Here is a 24,162-nt window from a genome sequence, read left to right on the forward strand (position 1 = left end):
GGCGACTGCTTCTCCAACTCAAGACTCCCCTCCCTCGCCACGTCTGGAGGATGGTGAGGCTTTAACAGTGGGCAACATGAAGCTTTTGTTACGACAGTTTAAGGATGAGGTGGCGTCCGAGTTTAGGACAATGTTGCAATCCTGCCAAAGCTCTACCGATGACTTAGGTGAAAGAACCGGTCAACTGGAAGCAAAGATGGGTGAGGCAGTGGGCTCACATAACTCCCTTATTGACTCTCATGATACCCTAGAAGGGGAAGTGGCCGCCCTGTGAGATAAAGTGGCGGATTTGGAAGACCACTCGCGGAGAAACAACCTTAAGCTCAGGGGGGTCCCAGAATCAGTTTCCAATAGCAGCTTGCATGACTATACCATGGAAGTCTTCAAGAAACTCCTGCCCTCTGCCACCTCTTCAGATCTGATCTTGGACCGAATCCATCGGGTTCCGAAGGCCCGCAATGCTCCGGAGGGGTCGACAAGGGATGTCCTCATGAGAGTTCACTTCTTCCACATTAAAGAGTCCCTACTCAAGGCGGCTAGACCTTCGTCTGACACGGCTGAGGCCTTAGGCCCGCTTCAACTCTTTGGGGACTTGTCGCAGTACACTCTCACCAAAAGATGTTCCTTTCAACCTGTTACCGTTGCTCTTAGGAAAGCTGGCATCGTCTATAGGTGGGGTTTCCCCATGCGTTTCCTGATCTCTAGGGAAGGTTCCACCATTGCTGTGTCCTCAGTAGAGGACGGTATGAGACTTTTGCATAAATGGAATTTAGGGGGAGATCGCGGGACTGGCTCTCCAGACCGCCGACTTCAGCAGGACTGGTCGACGGTTGAGAAATAAGGCCTTGCCTTTGCTACGTCCGTTTTCCAGGACCAGCCTTAGTTGAGCTGGTATTGCCTTTTCATGATGTTTTCCTGCAAAATTGCTACGGTTATTGCCTTTGCTGCTCACTGTCTTTGGGGTCGATTCAATTCGGCAAGCGCCGGGAATTAGCTCCCGACGCTATTCAATTCAGCTGCTAGTTACTCGCAATTGTCGGGAATTCTACTCTCATCCCCGGAGGATGAGAGAAGAAACCCGACAAAAGTGCTGCCTCGCGGCCGGCTCGAGGCTGATTCTGTCGGGAACCAGCCTCGCGCCGGGGAGTTAAGTCGGAGAATGCCCGTTCTCCCGACAATTCAACCTGTTTAGTCGGCGAGAACGGGCCATCGCCGACTTAACTGGAGCTGAATTGAATAGCGTCGGGAGCTAATTCCCGGCGCTATTCATAAGTTGCTGAATTGAATCGACCCCATTGAGTTTCTGTTATGGTTTTCCTCTATCTCCAGTTATAATTGACTATGTTCTGTTTAGAGTTCTGTTTTAGGAGATGAGGATGCACAATATGTTTCAGTCGATTTCACTGCTACAGCTACTAGGCTAATTTGTTTGTTTTTTAACCTAGTGTTTTGCTCAAAATGGCATGTCGATGTTGCCCTGCTGTTATTTGTTCTCTATGCCGTGGGATTATGTGGATTTTTATTATCTAGATTTGCATTTCTCGGCTGCTTGACTGCGGGGAGGTTGGCCACTAACCTCTCTACTTAGTGGTGTGAGGCGCTGGATGTATTGGCGCCTTACTATGACTCTGTATCTTTACAGGGTCAGTTTCTTTCCTTTATGTCTTTTCTTTCCTTCTCCCCCTGTTTGTTTCCCTTATGTGTCTTGTCTCCCCCTTGATTATTGATCTACTATGTCTAAGTGTTCAGGATACGGAAATTGCCAGGTATGCACCTGTTGTACTGAGCGGTTGGTCCACTCACCGATTAGTCAGTTATGGTCAAATTGGTGTCATTGAATGTTAAGGGATTGAATTCTCCGCAGAAGCTCAAGTTGGCTTTGACCTCCTTCTATAAAATGAAGGCCGATGTGGTTGCGATTCTGGAAACTCATTTTAGGAAATTAGACCCCCCCTAGATTCCATGATAATCGTTTCCCTACCTGCTACATGGCGAATGGTCCCACAAAAAAGGCCGGTGTTGCGATATTAATTTTCTCGCACTGCTCTTTCACACTAGACTCCCAAATTGTAGACCCTGAAGGTCGGTACCTCATATTGTTAGGGCTTCTCAAAAATGCTAGGGTCACCCTAGTCTCATGCTATGCATCTAATTCTGGTCAAATGGCGTTCTGCAAGAAATTATGCTCTCTAATACAGAAACATGCTAAAGGGACCGTTTTGATATTGGGGGATTTTTATATGGTCGTTGACCCTATAATGGATGGATCTCGTCCTACTAGATGTGTCTTGCCTAGGAATCGAACCACCCCTGAGAGAAATGTTGGCCTTCGTCACTTGCTGGGTGAATATGACCTTTATGATGTGTGGAGAACTAAACATCCCACGGTTAGGGACTATTCATTCTATTCGCATGTTCACTCCTCATATTCCAGAATAGATCTTGTTTTGACTGATAAAGATACGTTATCGTCTATTAGGGAAATAACTATATTGCCGATGACCTGGTCTGACCACTCGCCATTATTGGTAGTATGGGACTCGGGCAGCTTGGCGGCGGATCGCTCAATGTGTAGGGCCCTTTACTTGGCTCTGTGGACTTTGTGCATATCTACTGACTGTGTGAATCTATTGCTGTCGGTTTCGAGACCGATTACCGAAGTTACTTATTGCCTGTATATACTGCCATGGGTTGCATTACCAGACCCTCCAACATAACCTGCCCCACTAGGTACAAAATGTTCCTGGACTTCCCTCTTAATTTATGATTTCCATCACCTGTGTTGAACTAGTTAAATGATAAGAAAGCTGTTTCTTCACAGGTGATTGCAATAATAAATTAAGAGGGAAGTCCAGAAACAGAGCATTTTGTACCAAGTGGGGCGGGTCATGTTGGAGGGTATGCATTACTTACCTACTGCATGTTGATCCGGTTACCATTGTCTTCCAAGCCGGCCATCGATGTTCACCATCGGCTCCAGGTCGATCATCGATGTTTGCTAATCACACTGGTTTCCAGACCAGTCCATTACCTGTGACTGTTATTATACCTCTGTCCGCTTCCTTGCTAAAAGCCATCTGTATTGCCATTTGCTCCAGTTGCTGTTTATACCTCTGTTTGCTAAATAAACATAATTGCGCACATGCGCAGGAACTTACTGCAGCCTCCTCGTTTCCTCCACTGCACCACCACTGACCCACTAGTGCCTCCTCCGGGAACAGACACAGTAACAGACCTGACACTTACATTCTAAAGAGAGGCAACATAAATGCATTCTGTGTTTAGATCTGGGTCCCATCCCCAAGATATCTCACTATGGTATGCACATATTTCAAAATATAGAAAAATCCAAAATACTTCTGGTCCCAAGAATTTTGGATATGGTAGATAACCTGTATCATCAGCTAGACCTAGAGAGTTAATTATGCAATCAGCCAATCTGAAGCGGCTGGATAGTGCTGTTGATTGTCACAATCATCGTTGTACCAGCCCTACCCGCAAGAGATACACATACCTCCCAACATGACCCTCTGCATATTAATTTATGATTGCCATCACCTGTGGTGAAACACCTTTCTTATCCATTAGCCTGTTCAACACAGGTGCCTGCAATCATAAATTAAGAGAAAAGTCCAGAAGCAAGGCATTCTGTCCTTCCTGGAGAGGGTAATGTTGGGAGGTATGGATACACATCATAAAAGGTGTATCTGTGGAAGTGTCCAAGTCAGATTATGTTGCCATTACATGAACATATGCTTACGGTCTTTACTCACCCTCATTCTGCTTCTAAAGGCTTGGCTGTGCCTGTTCCACATTTAATGAGTGGTAAGTCAGTGATACACAAAGGCCATCATTCCGAGTTGTTCGCTCGCTATCTGCTTTTAGCAGCATTGCACACGCTAAGCCGCCGCCCTCTGGGAGTGTATCTTAGCATAGCAGAACTGCGAACGAAAGATTAGCAGATTTGCGAATAGAAAATTCTTAGCAGTTTCTGAGTAGCTCCAGACTTACTCAGCCATTGCGATCAGTTCAGTCAGTTTCGTTCCTGGTTTGACGTCACAAACACACCCAGCGTTCGCCCAGACACTCCCCCGTTTCTTCAGACACTCCCGCGTTTTTCCCAGAAACGCCAGCGTTTTTTCGCACACTCCCATAAAACGGCCAGTTTCCGCCCAGAAACACCCACTTCCTGTCAATCACACTCCGTTCACCAGAACGATGAAAAATCCTCGTTATGCCGTGAGTAAAATACCTAACTTTTGAGTAAAATAACTAAGCGCATGCGCTCTGCGAACCTTGAGCATGCGCCGTAAGCGACTAATCGCAATATAGCGAAACTCGGCAACGAGCGAACAACTCGGAATGAGGGCCAAAATACTATAGGGATGTCCAACTTTAAATGTTTTCCTCTGCGAACATTGGGGCTAATTCCGCAAGGAACGCAAAACTGCAAAAATACATAAAATCTGAGACAAAAAATGCAACTTCTGAGACATAACAAAAACTGCGTATGCACTATGAAAACTAGGCATGTAGGGGGCGTACTAAATGGCTGGTGTCGCAAAAACTACGAGCAGGGGCGTGTTGTGGGCGTATACTGATGATCAGTAGGCGGTGCATACGCAATTTTTGCACCTGAACGCACATTTATGGTGTGCAGTTTCTGAGTGACTGCAGGTCAACCTTAAAATATGCACAAGCTGTCCTCAGTTGTAGAATGTTCGATGTACACTGCAATCATTGCTTCATTACACCCAGCTGAAGCAGCTCACACTGCTGACCACAATTCAATTTCAATGCAGCTGAATAAACTGAACAACATATAAGGGAGGTTTAAACTATTTAACACATGTATTACTCTAAAATATGTTAGTAGTAACCTAATAACTCTTTAAGTTAACAATGCAGGTTTGTCAAGAACACACTTGTTTTCCTACAAACATGTACAATAACATTTACAAGCAAGTTTTTTTTTTGTTTTTGTTTTTGTTTGTTTGTTTGTTTGTTTAATGGCTTTTTATTTAAAAGCTGAATTTTTTTCTGATTTAAAGCAACAAACAATTATTATCTTCAAAAATCATACCCACATACATGTGTAAGGTTTTTTTGTTGTTGTTTTTTTTACCCTTGACAAAGAAACATATGTTTAATAACATCACCACAATAATTGTGACTTTTGTGGACATTTTAATTATGTACCACTTTTTTTTATTAAAACTTTTCACATTAAAACAATAACATAAGGAATGTTAAGAACGACAAAGAAACATTAATATGTTATGTATGTAAACTTTCAACATAAAAAAAACTTTTTTTTTTCCTTTTTCCGCCTGCATTTGTGGATTCACAAGCAGAAGTAGCTCGTCTTGTTGTTTGACGTATCCTGTCAGTAGTCATGGTTGGCTCAATGTTATGTGTGGCTGATGTTAAATTGTGACATCAGAAACCTTTACGCAAAAAATGCGACTAAGTGTAAGTTTTTTAGCAAAAAATGCAGAATTTTAAATCTCACTGCAAAATGTGCAAATTTGCCAAGTCCACCTTTTTTTTGTAACATTAAATTAGTGTTGCAGATTTTCCGTTTGGGCGTGCTTTCTCAATTTTGCGATTGGTCGCAGATTTTGCTAATTTGTACTTTTTACGATCCTTACTGAATTAGCCTCTTTATACACCACTATCCGTTCTCCACTTCCCAACTGTCCTGCTCTTGGGGTGGGACAGTTCTGCTTTGATGACTGGGTGAGGTTGCACTTCCAAACGCTGTAGAGGCACGTGTTGCCATAGCATGCGGTATAAAAATGTTTCCCTACCAAGACATGACCATGCTCCATGTGTGACGTGGCCATAACTCCGTCCTGCTGCCAAGACCTTTGGTGTTGGGGAGTATGTTTTAAAAATAGGATTTTAATACCTACCGGTAAATCCTTTTCTCTTAGCCCGTAGAGGATGCTGGGGTCACTTCAAGAACCATGGGGTATAGACGGGATCCACAGGAGACATGGGCACTTTAAGACTTTCAAAGGGGTGTGAACTGGCTCCTCCCTCTATGCCCCTCCTCCAGACTCCAGTTATAGGAACTGTGCCCAGGGAGACAGACATTTCGAGGAAAAGGAATTATTTTTAAACTAAGGTGAGATACATACCAGCTCACACCTCAAATACGCCGTACACATGGCATTTAACACAACGCAAGTCAACGGCATGAACCATGTCAGCAACAGGCGGACTATAACAGAAACACAACCTGTGTGTAAACATAACCAATAACTGCAGATAGAGTCCGCACTGGGACGGGCGCCCAGCATCCTCTACGGACTAAGAGAAAAGGATTTACCGGTAGGTATTAAAATCCTATTTTCTCATACGTCCTAGAGGATGCCGGGGTCACTTCAAGAACCATGGGGTTTATACCAAAGCTCTAGAACGGGCGGGAGAGTGCGGATGACTCTGCAGCACCGATTGACCAAACATGAGGTCCTCATCAGCCAGGGTATCAAACTTGTAGAACTTCGCAAAGGTGTTTGAACCCAACCAAGTAGCCGATCGGCAAAGCTGTAATGCCGAGACCCCCTGGGCAGCCGCCCAGGACGAGCCCATCTTTCTGGTAGAATGGGCATTCACCGATTTCGGTAACGGCAATCCAGCCGTAGAATGAGCCTGCTAAATCGTATGACAGATCCAGCGCGAAATAGTCTGCTTGGAAGCAGGAGCCCCAAGTTTATTGTGAGCATATAGGACAAACAAAGCATCTGTTTTCCTAAATTGAGCCGTTCTGGTGACATACATTTTCAAAGCTCTTACTACATCGAGAAACTTCAATTCCAGCAAGGCGTCAGTAGCCACTGGCACCACAATAGGTTGATTCAAGTGGAACGACGAAACCACTTTCGGCAGAAATTGCTGACGAGTCCTCAACTCTGCTCTATCTTCATGGAAGATCAAATAAGGGCTCTTGTGAGACAAGGCCGCCAATTCAGACACCCGCCTGGCGGATGCCAAGGCCAACAGCTTGACCACTTTCCAAGTGAGGAATTTCAACTCCACCTTTTGTAAAGGTTCAAACCAATGAGATTGAAGGAATTGCAACACCACGTTAAGATCCCATGGTGCCACAGGGGGCACAAAGGGAGGTTGGATGTGCAACACGCCTTTCACAAAAGTCTGAACTTCTGGAAGGGAGGCCAATTGTTTTGGGAAGAAAACCGATAAGGCTGAAATTTGTACTTTAATTGAGCCCAACTTTAGGCCCGCATCCACACCGGCTTGTAGAAAATGGAGAAAACGTCCTAACTGAAATTCTTCCGTAGGAGCCTTCTTGGATTCACACTAAGACACATATTTTCTCCAAATACGGTGGTAATATTTAGACGTTACTCCTTTCCTGGCCTGAATAAGAGTGGGGATAACTTCTTTGGGAATACCCTTTCGGGCTAGGATCCAGCGTTCAACCTCCAAGCCGTCAAATGAAGTCGCAGTAAGTCTTGGAACACGCACGGCCCCTGCTGCAACAGATCCTCTAGTAGAGGAAGGGGCCAGGGATCTCTTATGAGTAATTCCTGAAGATCCGGATACCAAGCCCTCCTTGGCCAGTCCGGAACAATGAGGATCGCTTGAACCTTTGTTCTTCTTATGATCTTTATCACTTTTGGAATGAGTGGAAGTGGAGGAAACACGTACACCGACTGAAACACCCACGGTGTCTCCAGGGCGTCCACTGCCATTGCTTGAGGGTCTCTCGACCTGGAACAATATCTCTGAAGTTTCTTGTTGAGGCGAGATGCCATCATGTCTATTTGAGGAATTCCCCAAAGACTTGTCACTTCTGCAAAGACCTCTTGATGAAGACCCCACTCTCCGGGATGGAGATCGTGTCTGCTGAGGAAGTCTGCTTCCCAGTTGTCCACTCCAGGAATGGAGATCGCTGACAGAGCGCTTGTATGTCTTTCCGCCCAGCTGAGAACTTTTGTGGCGTCTGCCATCGCCGCTCTGCTCTTTGTTCCGGCCTGGCGGTTTATGTGCGCTATTGCTGTTATATTGTCCAACTGGATCAGGACGGGCAGATTGCGAAGAAGATGTTCCGCTTGAAGAAGGCCGTTGTAAATGGCCCTTAACTCCAGGACATTTATGTGTAGACACATTTCCTGGCTTGACCATCTTCCCTGGAAGGTTTTCCCCTGTGTGACTGCACCCCAGCCTCGGAGACTCGCATCCGTGGTCACTAGGATCCAGTCCTGGATCCCGAACCTGCTTCCCTCTAGGAGGTGAGAGCTGTGCAGCCACCACAGGAGTGACCACTTGTCAAATAGGTCCCACTGAAACACTCTGGCATGGAATCTGCCAAATTGAATGGCCTTGTAGGCCGCCACCATCTTCCCCAGCAATCGAGTGCATTGATGGATTGATACTCTCGGTGGTCTCAGAATTTGTTTGACCAAACTCTGAATTTCCAGAGACTTCTCTTCTGGAAAAAAAACTCTCTGTAATTCAGTGTCCAGAATCTTTCCCAAAAACGACAGCCGTTTCGTTGGATTCAACTGCGACTTCGGCAAGTTTAGGGGCCAACCATGTTGTTGCAGAACTGTCAGGGAGAGCGCAATGTCCTGCACCAGCTTGTCTTTGTATCTCGCCTTTATCAGGAGATCATCCAAGTAAGGGATAATTGTGACTCCTTGTTTGCGAAGGAGAACCATCATTTCCGCCATTACCTTGGTGAAAATTCCTCGGAGCTGTGGACAGCCCAAACGGCAACGTCTGAAATTGGTAATGACAATCCTGAATAGCAAACCTCAGGTAATATATATACAAAATACGGCGCTATTTGTTGTAGTGAACACGCCTGCTGCTATGTCCAAAAGGCTGGGTTCACAGCCTGAACAACAACATACAAAAAATACAAGGACAGCGCTGGCACATTCACATTAAAATAATGCTTTTAATAACCCATATAAAACATTCAGGTACACAATATTTCTCATTAGATATAATTAAAATATATGGTTCATATAATTCATACCATATTGCTATCTTGTATTGCCAGCCAGAGAATATTGCACAATCCTAACTATATATAATAGCATGCAGCTAAACACTTAACCTGAGCAATCTCATACAACCCTATTGTCACAATTGTAACCTTTTTTTGGCAGCCCGTTACAATAGTAGCTGATGTTTGTAATTTAGTGCCTGTATAGCTATTTAACAAGCCTCCTTCAAGTGGTAGTTCTTTGAGTGCACAATTTATAACGCAGTCTCTGCACGAAGTTTCTCCGTATACTTTAAACTGGTATTAGATGTTATTTTCAGCTTTATAATTATTCAAAGTCCCCGCTCATCAGAGCCATAGGATAGGTCATCTACGTATTAATTGACAGCTTTGCATGTGCTTAAATACCTCTCCCGGCTATCGCTTCAAAAAATAGCCTTATCCGGAGTCCACCGTATGATGGATAACGGGTGAGATGTCCAATCCTTTACATGTGGGTAGCTGTCTCTGGCCGGCCGGCACTTACTTGGTATATCCAATACTCCTTGCAGTAGTTATGACAAACGCGTTTCTCCGCTTAGAGTTCCGTCAGCGGCTTCATTAGTGTCTATCGTTATACTGCAGATACTCAGGGCTTTTTTATATCTTGCGCCGCTCGATTCGCGCATGCGTATACACTGTTGTGGTTCATGACTCGTTTTGACCACATTCCCGCACTCTCGTTTACGGGATTCTATGCGTTCCATATCAGTGTAGCTCATCTCATTTATGCAGCTATTCGAGCTGCATCCTCCCACTACAACATATATATTCTCTGGCTTCAACGACCATTATTTATGAATCAAACAGATCTATATAAAAATATACATGTATAAACAAATATACTTTTATATGTGAAACATAACAAGAAGATATGTAACATTAAAGTAATAAGCTGCTGCACACGTACTACTACTACTCTAAACTATAGTAAGAGTAAATACACATACATGAAAACAATATTAATATTAAAAATAAAAAATATATATAATATAAAAATCAGAATAAAAATGATAATAAAAATAATAATAAAAATAGAGACACAGATAAATCCATATTCACTAAGTCGCAATCCATCGTTAGTTGATTAATTGGTTCACTCTCCTCTTACCTATAGACTATATATATATATATGTGGTATAATGTCAATGGACATATAGTCTTAACCACACCATACTATATCTAATTTTTAAATTTATCAGTTCCTAACTTTCTCTCGCCATTCCATCACGAAAGTTGTATAGGTTCATTTTATCCATACACACATCCATGTATATAGATCAGATCCGAGGAACACACCATTACCATCTATTAACCTAGCTATATAATATATCATCCCTAATAGCTACGCATTAGATTACAAAAGCATAGTAATACCCTATATACATCATTATATGCCATTAAGCTCCACAGTATCATTTAATCCACCAGGCGTCAGGGTATCCATCCTAAAGATCCAGTATGCTTCCCGTCTACACAGCACACTGTATCTATCACCTCCTCGTTTAGTAGTTTTAATTTGTTCCACAGCCAACATATTGATATTCTTAAAATCTGTACCCTGACAGTTTACCACATGACTCGATAATGGGTGTTTTGCTTTCCTTAAAACATTTCTTCTGTGCTCCATATACCTTATATGGAGAGTACGTGTCGTGCGGCCAACATACCTCAGGTAAGCCTGATGCGGAGAATATATGGGGACGTGTAAGTAGGCATCCTTTATGTCGACCGACACCATGAAATACCCTTCCTCCAGACTGGAGATCACTGCTCGGAGAGATTCCATCTTGAATTTGAATTTTCTTAGGTAAAGATTGAGGGATTTTAGGTTTAGAATTGGTCTGACCGAGCCGTCCGGCTTCGGGACCACAAACAGGCTCGAATAAAAGTCTTCTCCCTGTTGTGACGGGGGAACCCTGACCATAACTTGATTTAGACACAACTTTTGTATTGCATCGCATACTACCTCCCTGTTTGGAAGAAAAGCTGGTAAGGCCGATTTGAAAAATCGTTGAGAGGGAACGTCTTTAAACTCCAGTTTGTACCCCTGGGACACTATTTCTAAAACCCATGGGTGTAGGGCCGAATGAGCCCAGAATTGACTGAAGAGCTTGAGACGTGCCCCCACCGGTGCTGACTCCCGCAGAGGAGCCCCAGCGTCATGCGGTGGATTTGGCAGAAGCCGGCGAGGACTACTGCTCCTGGGAACCTGCCACGGCCGGAGACCTTTTACCTTTTCCTCTTCCTCTATTAGCAAGGAAGGAGTAACCTCGGCCTCTTTTGTATTTATTTGGCCGAAAGGACTGCATCTGTAAGTGGTGAGCTTTGTTGTGGAGGAACATAAGACAAAAATGGCGACTTACCCGCGGTAGCCGTAGATACCAAATCAGGGAGACCGTCACCAAACAAGACACCACCTTTATATGGGAGAGACTCCATAGCTTCAGCATTCCATTGATGAATCCACAATGCCCTCCTAGCTGAAACCGCCATGGCATTGGCTTTTGACCCCAAAATGCCAATATCTCTCGCCGCTTCCTTTAGGTAGGCCGCAGCGTCTCTGATATAACCCAGTGTCAAAAGGATGCTATCCCTATCTAGGGTATCTATATCAGATGACAAGTTATCTGCCCACTTTTCGATAGCACTACTCACCCACGCAGATGCAATGGTTGGTCTGAGAAGTGTACCTGTGGTGACGTAAATGGATTTTAACGTATTTTCCTGTCTACGATCCGCAGGATCCTTAACAGCTGCCGTGTCCGGCGACAGTAAAGCCACTTTTTTAGACAATCGTGATAGAGCCTTGTCCACAATGGGGGGTGACTCCCACTTTTCTCTATCCCCAGAGGGGAACGGATATGCCAACTGAATTCTTTTGGGAATCAGACACTTTTTGTCAGGATTTTCCCACATTTTTTAAAAAAGGGTATTCAGTTCATGAGAGGGAGCAAACGTTACCTCAGGTTTCTTTCCCTTATACTTACAGACCCTATTATCAGGAACAGTAGGGTCCTCAGTGATATGTAACACGTCTTTTATTACCACAATCATGTACTGAATGTTCATTGCCAATTTTGGGTCTAAATCTGGTATCACTACAGTCGACACTGGAGTCAGTGTCCTTGTCGGTATCTGTGTCTGCCAACTGAGCAAACGAACGTTTATGTGACCCCGAGGGGGTCTGGACCTGTGATAACACATCCTCCACAGACTTCTTCCATGCCTGGTCCTGAGACTCAGATTTATCTAATCTCTTATTAATAAGAGCCACATTAGCATTCAAAGCATTCAACACATTTATCCAATCAGGAGTCGGCGATGCCGACAGGGTCACTCCACAGCCGTTTCTGTCCCTAACACAGTCTCCTCCTGGGAAGAGCACTTCGTCTCAGACATGCCTACACGTGTACCGACACCCACAGACACACTGGGCCAACAGGGGACAGACCCACAGTAAAGCCTGTCAGAGAAACACAGAGGGAGTTTGCCAGCTCACAACCCAGCGCTTATCCCGGTTCTGAAACTTCAATATAATGTCTCAGACCTGCAGCGCGTTTAAAATAACGTAATTTTGCACCAAATTAACTGTGCTTCCCCCCCCCCCCCGCCTTTTTTGCACCCTGTTACTTGCACAGCAGTGGTGGGGAAGGACCAGCTTCTCTGCAGCTCTGTGAGGAGAAAATGGCGCTGATGAGAGCTGTGAGGGCTAAGCCCCGCCTCCTTAATGGCGCGTTTCAGCCCCGCTATTTTCTTAAAATAATAATACTGGCGGGGGTAAGGATTTAGTGTGTAGACACTAATATCACATTTTGCCAGCCTTATATGCCCAGGGCACGCTTCCCCCCCCCCCGTGCACTGCACCCTGTAGTGCCGCTGTGTGTGGGAGCATGGCGTGCAGCGTGATCGCTGTGCGGTACCTCAGAAGCCGTCACTGAAGTCTTCTATCTACTTCTACTCACCTGTCTTCTGACTTCTGGCTCTGCAAGGGGGATGACGGCGGGCTCTGGGAATGAACCCCTAGGCCTACCTAGTGTTCCAAACCCTCAGGAGCTAAAGGTGTCCTGTAGCCAAGAAGCAGAGCCTTTAAACTCACTGGAAGTAGGTCTGACTTCTCTCCCCTAAGTCCCCCGGTGCAGGGAGACTGTTGCCAGCAGCCCCCCTGAAAATAAAAAACCTAACACAAAGTCTTTTCAGAGAAACTCAGTAGAGCTCCTCAAAGTGCATCCAGTCTGCCTGGGCACAATTCTAAAACTGGAGTCTGGAGGAGGGGCATAGAGGGAGGAGCCAGGTTACACCCTTTGAAAGTCTTAAAGTGCCCATGTCTCCTGCGGATCCCGTCTATAACCCATGGTTCTTGAAGTGACCCCAGCATCCTCTAGGACGTATGAGAAAATAGGATTTTGGTACTTACCGATAAATCCTTTTCTCCTAGTCCGTAGAGGATGCTGGGGACTCCAAAAGGACCATGGGGTATAGAAGGGATCCGCTGGACAGGTCGACCCTGAAGAAGGCTTCTTGCTTGCAGGAGGCCGTTGTAAATGGCTCTTAACTCGAGAACAAGCTTCCTGGAGCGACCGTTTCCCATGGAAGTTCCTTCCTTGGGTGACTGCGCCCCAGCCCCGGAGACTTGCATCTGTTGTCAGAAGTACCCAATCCTGGATACCGAACCGGCGTCCCCCTAGGAGGTGAGGACTTTGTAGCCACCACAGGAGAGAAATTCTGGCTCTGGGAGATAGACTTATCTTCCGGTGCATGTGCAGGTGAGACCCGGACCATTTGCTCAGCAAGTCCCACTGAAACACCCGGGCATGAAACCTGCCAAATGGAATGGCTTCGTACGCCGCAACCATTTTCCCCAGAACCCGAGTACAGTGATGGATCGACACACTAGTCGGCCTCAGAAGTTCCCTGACCATCGTCTGCAGTTTCAGAGCTTTTTCTTCTGGAAGAAAAACTTTCTGTAAATCCGTGTCCAGAATCATGCCCTGAAAAGGCAGCCGAGTGGTCGGAATCAACTGAGATTTTGGCAAATTGAGTACCCAACCGTGCTGTCGCAGAACCGACAGTGACAAATTTACACTTCTCAGCAACCGTTCCTTGGACCTCGCCTTTATCAGGAGATCATCCAAGTACGGGATAATTGTAACCCCTTGTTTGCGAAGGAGAACCATCATTTCCGCCATGACTTTGGTGAAAATCCTCGGAGCCGTGGAAAGCCCAAACGGCAACATCTGAAATTGGTAATGAGAATCCTGTATCGCAAACCTGAGGAAGGCCTGATGTGAAGGACATATCGGGACATGTAAGTAGGCATCCTTTATGTCGACTGACGCCATAAAATCCCCCCTTCCAGGCTGGCAATTACCGCTCGAAGAGATTCCATCTTGAACTTGAAAACTTTCAAGTATGGATTGAGGGACTTTAGATTTAGAATTGGTCTGACAGAACCGTCCGGTTTCGGCACAACAAAGAGGCTCGAGTAGAACCCCTCCCCCCGTTGGGAAGAGGGAACGGGAACAATGACCCTCTGTAGACACAATTTTTGTATCGCTGCCAGCACCACCTCCCTGTCCGGAAGAGCTACTGGTAACGCCGAAGTGAAGAACCGGTGAGGGGGTATCTCCTGAAACTCCAGCTTGTATCCTTGAGACACAATCTCTAGGACCCAAGGATCCAGGTCTGATTGAATCCAGACCTGACTGAATATTTGTAGACGGCCCCCCCACCGGTCCGGACTCCCCCAGGGAAGCCCCAGCGTCATGCGGTGGACTTGGTAGAAGGAGGGGAGGACTTTTGGTCCTGGGCGCCTGACACTGCAGGTGGTTTCCTTCCCCTTCCTCTACCTTTTGAAGCGAGGAAGGACGAACCTTTTCCACGCCTGTATTTATTGTGACGAAAGGACTGCATCTGCTGATGTGGTACCTTTTTCTGTTATGTGGGAACATAAGGTAGAAAAGAGGACTTACCCGCAGTCGCGGTCGAGACCAGGTCAGCCAAGCCGTCCCCAAACAAGATAGTACCTTAAAGGGTAACGCTTCCATAGCCCTCTTGGAGTCGGCATCAGCATTCCATTGATGGATCCACAACGCCCTCCTGGCTGATATCGACATGGCATTGGCTCTTGATCCCAAGAGACAGACATCCCTCGCCGCATCCTTCAGGTAATCTGCAGCGTCCTTGATATAACCAAGTCAAAAGAACATTATCTTTATCAAGGGTATCCATATCATTAGCTAAATTCTCAGCCCATTTAGCAATAGCACTACTCACCCATACCGACGCCACAGCAGGTCTGAGCAATGCACCCGAATTAGCGAAAATGGACTTCAGAGACGTCTCCAGCTTGCGATCCACCGGATCTTTGAGAGATCCGTGTCAGGAGACGGAAGCACCACTTTCTAAGACAAGCTAGATAGAGCTTTTTCAACATTTGGAGACGCATCCCATTTTTCCCTGTCATCAGAGGGGAACGGATATGCCATGTAAATCCTCTTGGGAATCTGCCACCTCTTATCCGGCGACTCACAAGCCTTTTCACAAAGAGTATTCATTTCATGAGAGGGGGAAAACTTCACCTCAGGTTTTTTTCCCTTAAACAAGCAAATCCTTGTTTCCTGTACCGCAGGTTCATCAGAAATGTGTAAAACATCTTTTATAGCCACAATCATGTACTGAATACTCTTAACTAATCGTGGATGTAAAGCAGCCTCAGTGAAATCGACCTCGGAATCAGAGTCCGTGTCGGTATCCATATCTACCACTTGAGTAAATGGGCGCTTCTGCGACCCAGATGGGGTCTGTACCCGAGACAAAGCCTCTTCCATGGACTTTTTCCACACCTGTGTCTGTGACTCAGACTTATCCAACCTCTTTGATAAAGAAGCTACATTCGAATTTATCGTACTGAGCAATGCGAGTAAATCAGGTGTCGGCTGCGTCGACAGCCCCAAATCTAGCCCCGCATTCGCTCCCCCAATAACCTCCTCTGGTGAATAACATTCAGCCTCAGACATGCCGACACGTAGTACCGACACAAAGATACACACAGAACGTCCCAGCTAGGTGACAGGCCCACAATGAAGCCCAGATAGAGGACACAGAGGGAGTATGCCAGCTCACACCCCAGCACCCATATATCCCGACAAAAGATATATGTACCCAGCGCTGCTTAATTTATAATGATAAGAAGCACCACACTGCGGCCCCCCCCTTCTGAATATCTCCCCGTTACTTGTGAGAGGAATGTGGAGGTCCCGGCAGCGTCTCCTTCAGCCGCGTGTTGAAGGAGAAGATGGGGCCTGTGAGCCGCGGGACGAAGCTCCGCCCCTTCCCGGCGCGCTTCGGCCCGCCAAATTTGAAAATGAAAAAGATGCCGGCGGGGGTTTAAGAAACGGTGCCGAGGCACCGAAAGCCTTCTGCCGGTCCCCGACCTAAGTAACATGCTGCCCAGGGCGCCCCCTCCCAGCGCCCTGCACCCTGTAACTACCGTTGGTGATGTGTGTGGGAGCATGGAGCACAGCGTTGCCGCTGTGCTGTACCTTCCGTTACTGAAGTCTTCTGCCGTCCTGAAGTCTTCTGATCTTCTCATACTCACCCGACTTCTTTCTTCTGGCTTCTGTGAGGGGGTGACGGCGTGGCTCCGGGAACAAGCAGCAAGGCGCACCAAGTGATCGAACCCTCTGGAGCTAATGGTGTCCAGTAGCCGAGAAGCAGAGCCCTTAACTAAGAAGAAGTAGGTCTGCTTCTCTCCCCTCACTCCCACGCTGCAAAAAAACCTAACAAAAAGTATTTTCCAGAGAAACTCAGGAGAGCTCCCCTAGTGTGTGTCCCATCACTCCTGGGCACAAAGTCTAACTGAGGTCTGGAGGAGGGGCATAGAGGGAGGAGCCAGTTCACACCCAGTAAAAGTCTTTTCAGTGTGCCCAAGATCCTGCGGACCCCGTCTATACCCCATGGTTCTTTTGGAGTCCCCAGCATCCTCTAGGACGTAAGAGAAATAACTATATTACAGACGCAGATTGGAGCTAAGTGACAAGCCACAGAGGATACATGACAAGCCACAGAGACTGAGGAAGCTACAACGATTAACAGCTACAGATTTACAATGTCTGTATAGTAAAAACTAATTACATACCTCCCAACAGTCCTGCTTTCGGCAGGACAGTCCCGCCGTCCCACCCGCCACGGGCCACAGTATCCCATGGGGAAAAGGGGATTTGTGGAGCACGGTCACCACTGCTCTACATAGCAGACCGCTGGGTGTAGAGATACCGTACTCACACTGCAGGGAGAGCCTGGGGCCAGGCCAGCATCACGGAGATTGCTGGGCAAGCATCCACAGTGATGCAAACAGGGGTGCAAGTGAGACCACACCCCCTTCCCAAGAAGCACAACCCCTTTTTTAGGTGTGCACGTATGCCGATTCCTTGGGCAGCAATGCTGGGATGTAATTAATTACGTCTTTAGACACCTTCCCCTTAAAGTGGCTGCATATATTGCAACCATAAATAATATAGTGTAAAGTCTTTACTTTTTTAATTATATGATGTAAAGATAAAATTTCTGATGTAACATTCATTACTGCTATCATACATATACTTGTTCACTGAAGTTAGCAACTAAGGATGGAGGTTTTACAGAACTATGACAGCGCTCAGTGAACAACTACAGTACTAAATGATTTTTTTTCGTAAACACAAATATGTTATACTGTATTTAGAAAAGGGGATAACAGGATAGTTCATCCTTCTGTACAATCAGAATTACATATTTATATTCTGTGTTTAAACATGTTGATGACTGTATTTTTAAAGCTAAATTATCATATACCATATATAGAAAAACATAGCTCTGCCTCATCTTTTATCCACAAAAAGGTAGTAACAATCATTTATGTTGCATGTCTACACAGGTCTACTGAAAAGATTCCAGTGTTTAAATTCCCAGGAGGCTGAACATACATCCTAACCCTCTGGCAGATAAATGACTCCTCTATGGACCTCTCAGGTAATGCAATACTGTATATAATAGAAGGAACAGTACTCAACTAAATACCTGCATCAATATTAGAACCTTATGTCTGGGGATTTGAATATGGTCTATATTTTGCGAAGTTTAGTCTTAGTAGTGATGCTCTCAAAGTCACTCAATTATATCAAACTCTCTGTATCAAATTTTACTTCACAAAATGATGCCTGTATAATTTTAGATGTCCACTTTTGAACAAGACTGTTCATCTTTAGCTGCTCTTCAAGGTAGCAAATAGAATACCCCAGGTGGACTAATTCACTTGGGTGCTCCTGGCTACAGGTAATGGGGTCACCATTAACTTTTGCTCCCCAAATGGCAATGCATAACTTTTGAGTCCTGGTGCAATGGGGAATCCAGGCCACCTTATCTACATCTTCTTTCTCCTCCTAATCAAGAAGACAGAGAGTTAACAACCCAAATCACCTGCGAAACTGTCCTCACATCATGTATTCTGAACCTAGCCCACTGAATTGCACAATAAATACAACCACACATAACGTTTCCTGAATACAGCAGAATGACATGTGATTTGTGAATGCCTTGTTTTCTCAGCCACCGAGGCAGATATGGTCCAACAGAAGGTGCAAGCAATTCTCCGTGGCCTTGACGGTGAACATTCAGGACTGCATTCTGACCCAGGTAAGAAAGGGTGGAAAAAAGTAGAGAAGGGAAACTGAGGAAGCAAGAGGTGGTGACAGTTAAAAAAAAAAACAACAACCCAAAACATAATAAATTCACTTTAAGATTGTACACTATTTGGCCAAAAGTATGCAGACACCCATATGTGTTTGTTGAACATCTCATTACAAAACCAAGATCAGTAATAAGAAGTTGTTCCCCGCTTTGCTGCTATAACAGCTTCAACACTTCTGGGAAGGCTTTCCACTCACTACTTGGTACATGGCAGCAGGGGAATGCATCCATTCAGCCACAAGAGAATAACGGACGTCGGGTAATAAGGCCTGGCTCATTTGAATTTATCCCAAAGTTGTCTGGTGGGGACATGATCAGGACTCTGTGATGACCAGTCAAGTTCTTCCACACCAAACATTTTTTGATGGTCCTGAAACTGGAAAGGGTCTTCCCTAAACTGCTGCCATAAATTTAGAAGTGCACAATTTTCCAGCATCTCATTATATGCTATAGCATTTAGATTTCCCTTCACTGGAAGTAAGGGCTAAAGCCAAGCCATGAAAAACAACCCTAGACTAGTGGTTCTCAAACTGGCTCCTCAATATCCTAAACCATTCATGTTTTCTAGGTCACCTGTGGACCTTAAAAATGTGACAGTTGGACATACACCTCTGCATCTGCTAGATGACCTGGAATCCATTAACTATTAGGGGTCCTAAAGCCCGGTGTTGAGAAACATTGTCCTAGACCATAATCTCTCCTCCACCAAACTTTACAGTGGACAGTACGCATTCAGACAGGAAGATCCCTCCTGACATTTGCAAAACTCAGGCGCATCAATTAGATTTCCAGACGGTGAAGAGTTATTTGAAACTCCAGAGATTGTGTTCCGCAGCCTGGCTTCGGAGGCAGGGGGACATCAACAAAGCAGCGAGCCGGCCATTTACATGCGATTTTATCATTAGCAGTTTTGCAATATTAGCAAAACTGCTAATGAAGCTGAATGAGGTCCTATGTTTGGCTGTTCCGCCACTGATATCCAACCCATGAAGCTCTTAACATAACAGTTCTTGTGCTGATTAACAAATAAAATCAGGTGCATAATCAAAGCACAAAAATAATAAAAACTACTAATTTTGCTGAATAATTATCTATTATAAATGTATGACCTACATGTTAAAATATTAAGCAGCAAACTCATATATTGACATTAGTACCACTAATCAATAAGAGGTGACTACCAATGTGATTCATATGTAAGCTGATCACAAGAATAGTTTGGACCAAATACCAGTTCAGTATAATGTGGAATGTCACTGAATAAGGTTCAACATGATTGCAAAGCAATGAATAAGTTAGTCTTACAGAAAAAGCTGTCCCTCCAGTATTCATCACTGTTGCAGTATAACAACCACCGAACTTCAATATCTTCAAATTAACCATCCACGTATCCCGACCTTCTACATGCTCCACAAGGTGCATAAAAACATCGAGTCACAACCGGGCAGACAGATTGTCTCTGGGATTGGAGCATTAATGGAAAAAGCCAGTATTTTTATCGATTTACATTTACTACATCATGTATTAGGCCTTCCGTCTTTTATTCAGGACACTACAGAAGTTCTCCGTAAGATACATGACATCAGACTTGAAGAGAATCAGTTTCTAGTATCTTTAGACGTTGAGGCCCTATATACTTCCATTGAGCATGAGAAAGGCTTGGAGGCTGTCAATCATTTTATGAAAATTGAAAGACAAGAAAATTTTCAAATCTTCCTAGCGGACTTACTCCAGTTTATTCTATGTCATAACTTTTTTACTTTTAACAATAGATTCTACCTACAAACCCGAGGAACTGCTATGGGGGCAGCTTGCGCCCCCACGTATGCAAATATTTTCCTTGGGTGGTGGGAAAAAGAATTTGTGTTTTGTGACCAAAACGACAGCTTCACCTCGAACATCATAATGTGGGTCAGATATATTGACGACATCCTGATGATATGGGAGGGGGACATACAATTGTTACTCCTCTTCATTGAACACTTGAACAATAACAATCTGAATATCCACTTAACTCATAACATAAGTCAGAAGGAACTTGCGTTTCTTGACTTATTAATTTATAAAAACGAAGATAGTATGCGCTCTTCAAGATTATACAGGAAGGAAACCTCAACCAATACCCTACTGTACCAGACCAGTTCACATTTCCCCCCAACCATTGAGAATATCCCAAAAGGGGAATTTCTCAGACTAAGGAGGAACTGCTCTGATGATGCAAAATCTATAGAACAGAGTGTTGACCTCTCTACAAGTCTACGGGAGAGAGGTTATAGTAACACCTCTATTAAAAAAGCCAGCAGTAATGAGAGAGGTACGAACAGGCATCAACTTATTTTTGAAAAAAAGTAGAAGAAAAAGCAGCAGGATAACAATCCTATTAGATTTGTTGGAGGATTCTGCCGGGATTGGTATCAAGTCAATCCAGAAACATTGGGCAATTCACCACTTGGACCCTATTCTATCTGAAAAACTGGGTCCCCAAGTCTCAATGAGCTGGAGATCCACCAATATGAGGGACAGACGTGTATCCAGCCCTTTCCAACAGACTAAGGAGAAGATATCCACAACTGTGGGCACATATACATGTGGTCATTGTAAAGCCTGCAGATTTATTCTCAAGACTAATAGTATTCAGGATCGCTTCGGAAAAATTATCAAACTCCGACATTTCATCAATTGCACAACTGAAACAGTCATTTATTGCATTATTTGTAGCTGTAACAACCGCTATGTAGGAATGACTACAAGATCCTTCAAGCAAAGGATATTGGAACATATAGGATCCATACGGAATGCAACCAAAGACCTTGAGAAAATGAGAAAATTAACATCAGTCGCTCGGCACTTTCTGAACCATCATGCAGGCTCATGGGAGGACCTGAGAGTATGCGGTTTGGAAAAAATCTAATTGGGGATACGAGGAGGAGATCTCACTAACACTCTCTTACGTAAGTAATGTGAATGGACATTAAAATTGGGTACGTTGAACCCAGGAGGACTCAATGAAAATATCAACTTTGGAGCATTCCTTCCAACTTGAATACCCTACTTCTTAAATAAGAGCTGGTAACAGCCAGACTAAAAATTCCTTTTGATGTAGGTGATTACTACATAAAGCATCATAATAGTCCGGTATAGATTACACTTTGTCCCTGTGTATTATTATCATATACACTAAGCTTATAAACTCACCCACACTTTATTTTTTATTGTGTTTTTCCCCCTTTTTTATTTCACGATATTTGCTTTTGTTTCTGAGTTTGCTTGCACTGCTATTCCACATTGGGGCACTATCAACGGTAAGTTCTTACCATAACGGTATATTTCTCTGGGTGGGTCCACAGGATTTCCCAAAGCAATTTAGTGGTGGGGATGCTCCTGATTGGACAGGAGAACTCTGCGCCCAAATTCAGCGTCATGAGAGGCAAAAGTATCCAAAGTATAATGTCTAATGAATGTCTTAATGGAAGACCATGTGGCTGCCTTACATATCTGTTCTGCTGAAGCACCATGTTGTGCTGCCCATGAAGGACCTACCTTACGCGGAGAGTGAGCAGAGACATTAGCCGGAACAGGGAGATCAGCTTGAGAGTATGCTTCTGAAATAGTCATTCGAAGCCATCTTGCCAGCGTCTGTTTAGTAGCAGGCCATCCTCTCTTGTGAAATCCATATAGAATGAAGAGAGAATCTGTCTTTCTGATGGCACTGGTACGATCCACATAGATCCTTAATGCCTGGACCACGTCCAGCGACGCATCTCCCGCAGGGAGCCCCGATACCTGAAAAGCCGGGACTACAATTTCTTCATTAAGGTGGAATTTAGACATCACCTTAGGAAGATACCCAGACCTAGTCCTAAGAACTGCTTTACCTGGATAAAAATTCAGAAAAGGTGAATGGCATGACAGCGCTCCTAAATCTGACACTCTTCTAGCTAATGCCATAGTCAGTAGAAAGAGAACTTTAGCTGTCAACCATTTAAGATCCACTTTTATTAAGTGGTTCAAACGAAGCAACCTGCAGAGCCTTGAGGACTAGACTTAAGTCCCAAGATGCTGTAGGAGGAACAAAAGGAGGTTAAATGCGCAGCATTTCATTGAAAAAAAGTACGCACATCATGTAAATTGGCAATTTTCTTTTGGAACCATACAGTCAATGCTGATACTTGAACTCTCAAGGAAAGCCACCTTCAAACCTTTATCCATTCCTGCCTGAAGGAAAACTAGAACCCTGGAAACTCTGAAGGATTTCGGGTCCATACTTCTCTCACTGCACCAATGAATATAGGCCTGCCATATTCTGTGATAAATACGAGCTGAGAAGAGTTTCCTTGCTCTGAGCATTGTTTGAATTACCTGTTGTGAGAATCCTCTGGACTTCAAGATAGAGATCTCAAGAACCACGCCGTCAAAGACAGCCGATCCAGATGTCTGTGGTAACAAGGACCCTGCATTAGTAGATCTGGACGTAGAGGGAGTAGAAGTGGAGCATCAATCGACATTCTCTGTAGATCTGTGTACCAATGCTTTCTGGGCCAAGCCGAAGCTATTAGAATCACGGCACCCTTTGCTTGCTTTATTTTCCTCATCACCCTGGGTAACAGGGGTATCGGGGGAAACAGATATGCCAGATGAAAGTCCCATTTCACTGACAAGGCATCTACAAAGATCACTTTGGGATCCTTTGTTCTTGACCCAAATGCGGGCACTTTGTTGTTGAGACGGGACGCCATGAGATCTATCTCTGGCAAACCCCACTTGTCTACTAGAGTCTGAAAGACCTCAGGGTGTAGAGCCCATTCGCTTGCCTGAATGGTGTGTCGACTGAGAAAGTCCGCTTCCCAGTTGAGGACTCCCGGAACGAACACTGCGGACAAGGCTGAGAGATGGAGTTCTGCCCACTTTAGAATGCGACTTACCTCCTTCATTGCTGTTTGGCTGCGGGTTCCTCCCTGATGGTTGAGGTACGCTACTGCCGTTGCATTGTCCGAGCGGATCTGGACTGGTTTTCCTTGAAGAGTGTCCTTTGCCTGAATCAGTGCCATGTATATGGCCCAAAGTTCTAACAGATTTATTGGCAAGCAACTTTCTTCTGAGTTCCATTGTCCCTGGAACCATAATTTTCCGGACACTGCTCCCAAGCCCTGAAAACTGGCATCTGTTGTCAGGATCTTCCAATCTGATATCCAAAAGGGTCTCCCTTTGTCTAGATGGGATGTCTGTAGCCACCAGGCTAATGATTTTCTTACCTTTACTGGAATTACCATTGTCTGTTTCTTTATGGTCTGATGTACTCCATTCCATCTGGCCAGAATAAGATGCTGCAGTGGCCTCGAGTGGAATTGTGCATACTCCACCATGTCGAATGTTGACACCAACAAACCCATCACTCGCATTGCTGCGTGAAT

The 24,162-nt window shown here is 44.9% G+C and overlaps 1 protein-coding gene and 1 long non-coding RNA gene across 4 annotated transcripts in view; one reads left to right on the forward strand and one right to left on the reverse strand.

Annotated features, from left to right (window-relative positions):
• The window catches only part of LOC135056192 (uncharacterized), a 416,825-nt gene that overhangs the window by 251,784 nt on the left and 140,879 nt on the right, over window positions 1–24,162 (reverse strand). Inside the window, exon 3 of one of the 3 annotated variants that reach the window (XR_010243921.1) lies at window positions 18,028–18,444. The exons of 1 other annotated variant lie outside the window; for it this stretch is intronic. This is a non-coding gene — a long non-coding RNA (uncharacterized LOC135056192). Of the gene's footprint in view, window positions 1–18,027; window positions 18,445–18,647; window positions 18,732–24,162 lie in introns of those variants that run through there. One more of the 3 variants, XR_010243920.1, reaches the window with a different exon arrangement.
• PIK3R6 (phosphoinositide-3-kinase regulatory subunit 6) overlaps window positions 17,945–24,162 on the forward strand; it is a 119,164-nt gene continuing 112,946 nt past the window's right edge. The window contains exons 1-2 of the mRNA XM_063961048.1: window positions 17,945–18,034; window positions 18,611–18,697. Coding sequence (XP_063817118.1) covers window positions 18,022–18,034; window positions 18,611–18,697 — 100 coding nt within the window. The 5' untranslated portion in view covers window positions 17,945–18,021. The remainder of the gene's footprint in view (window positions 18,035–18,610; window positions 18,698–24,162) is intronic.

The sequence above is a fragment of the Pseudophryne corroboree genome, chromosome 3 (genome assembly GCF_028390025.1).
Source record: "Pseudophryne corroboree isolate aPseCor3 chromosome 3, aPseCor3.hap2, whole genome shotgun sequence".
Classification (NCBI taxonomy): domain Eukaryota; kingdom Metazoa; phylum Chordata; class Amphibia; order Anura; family Myobatrachidae; genus Pseudophryne; species Pseudophryne corroboree.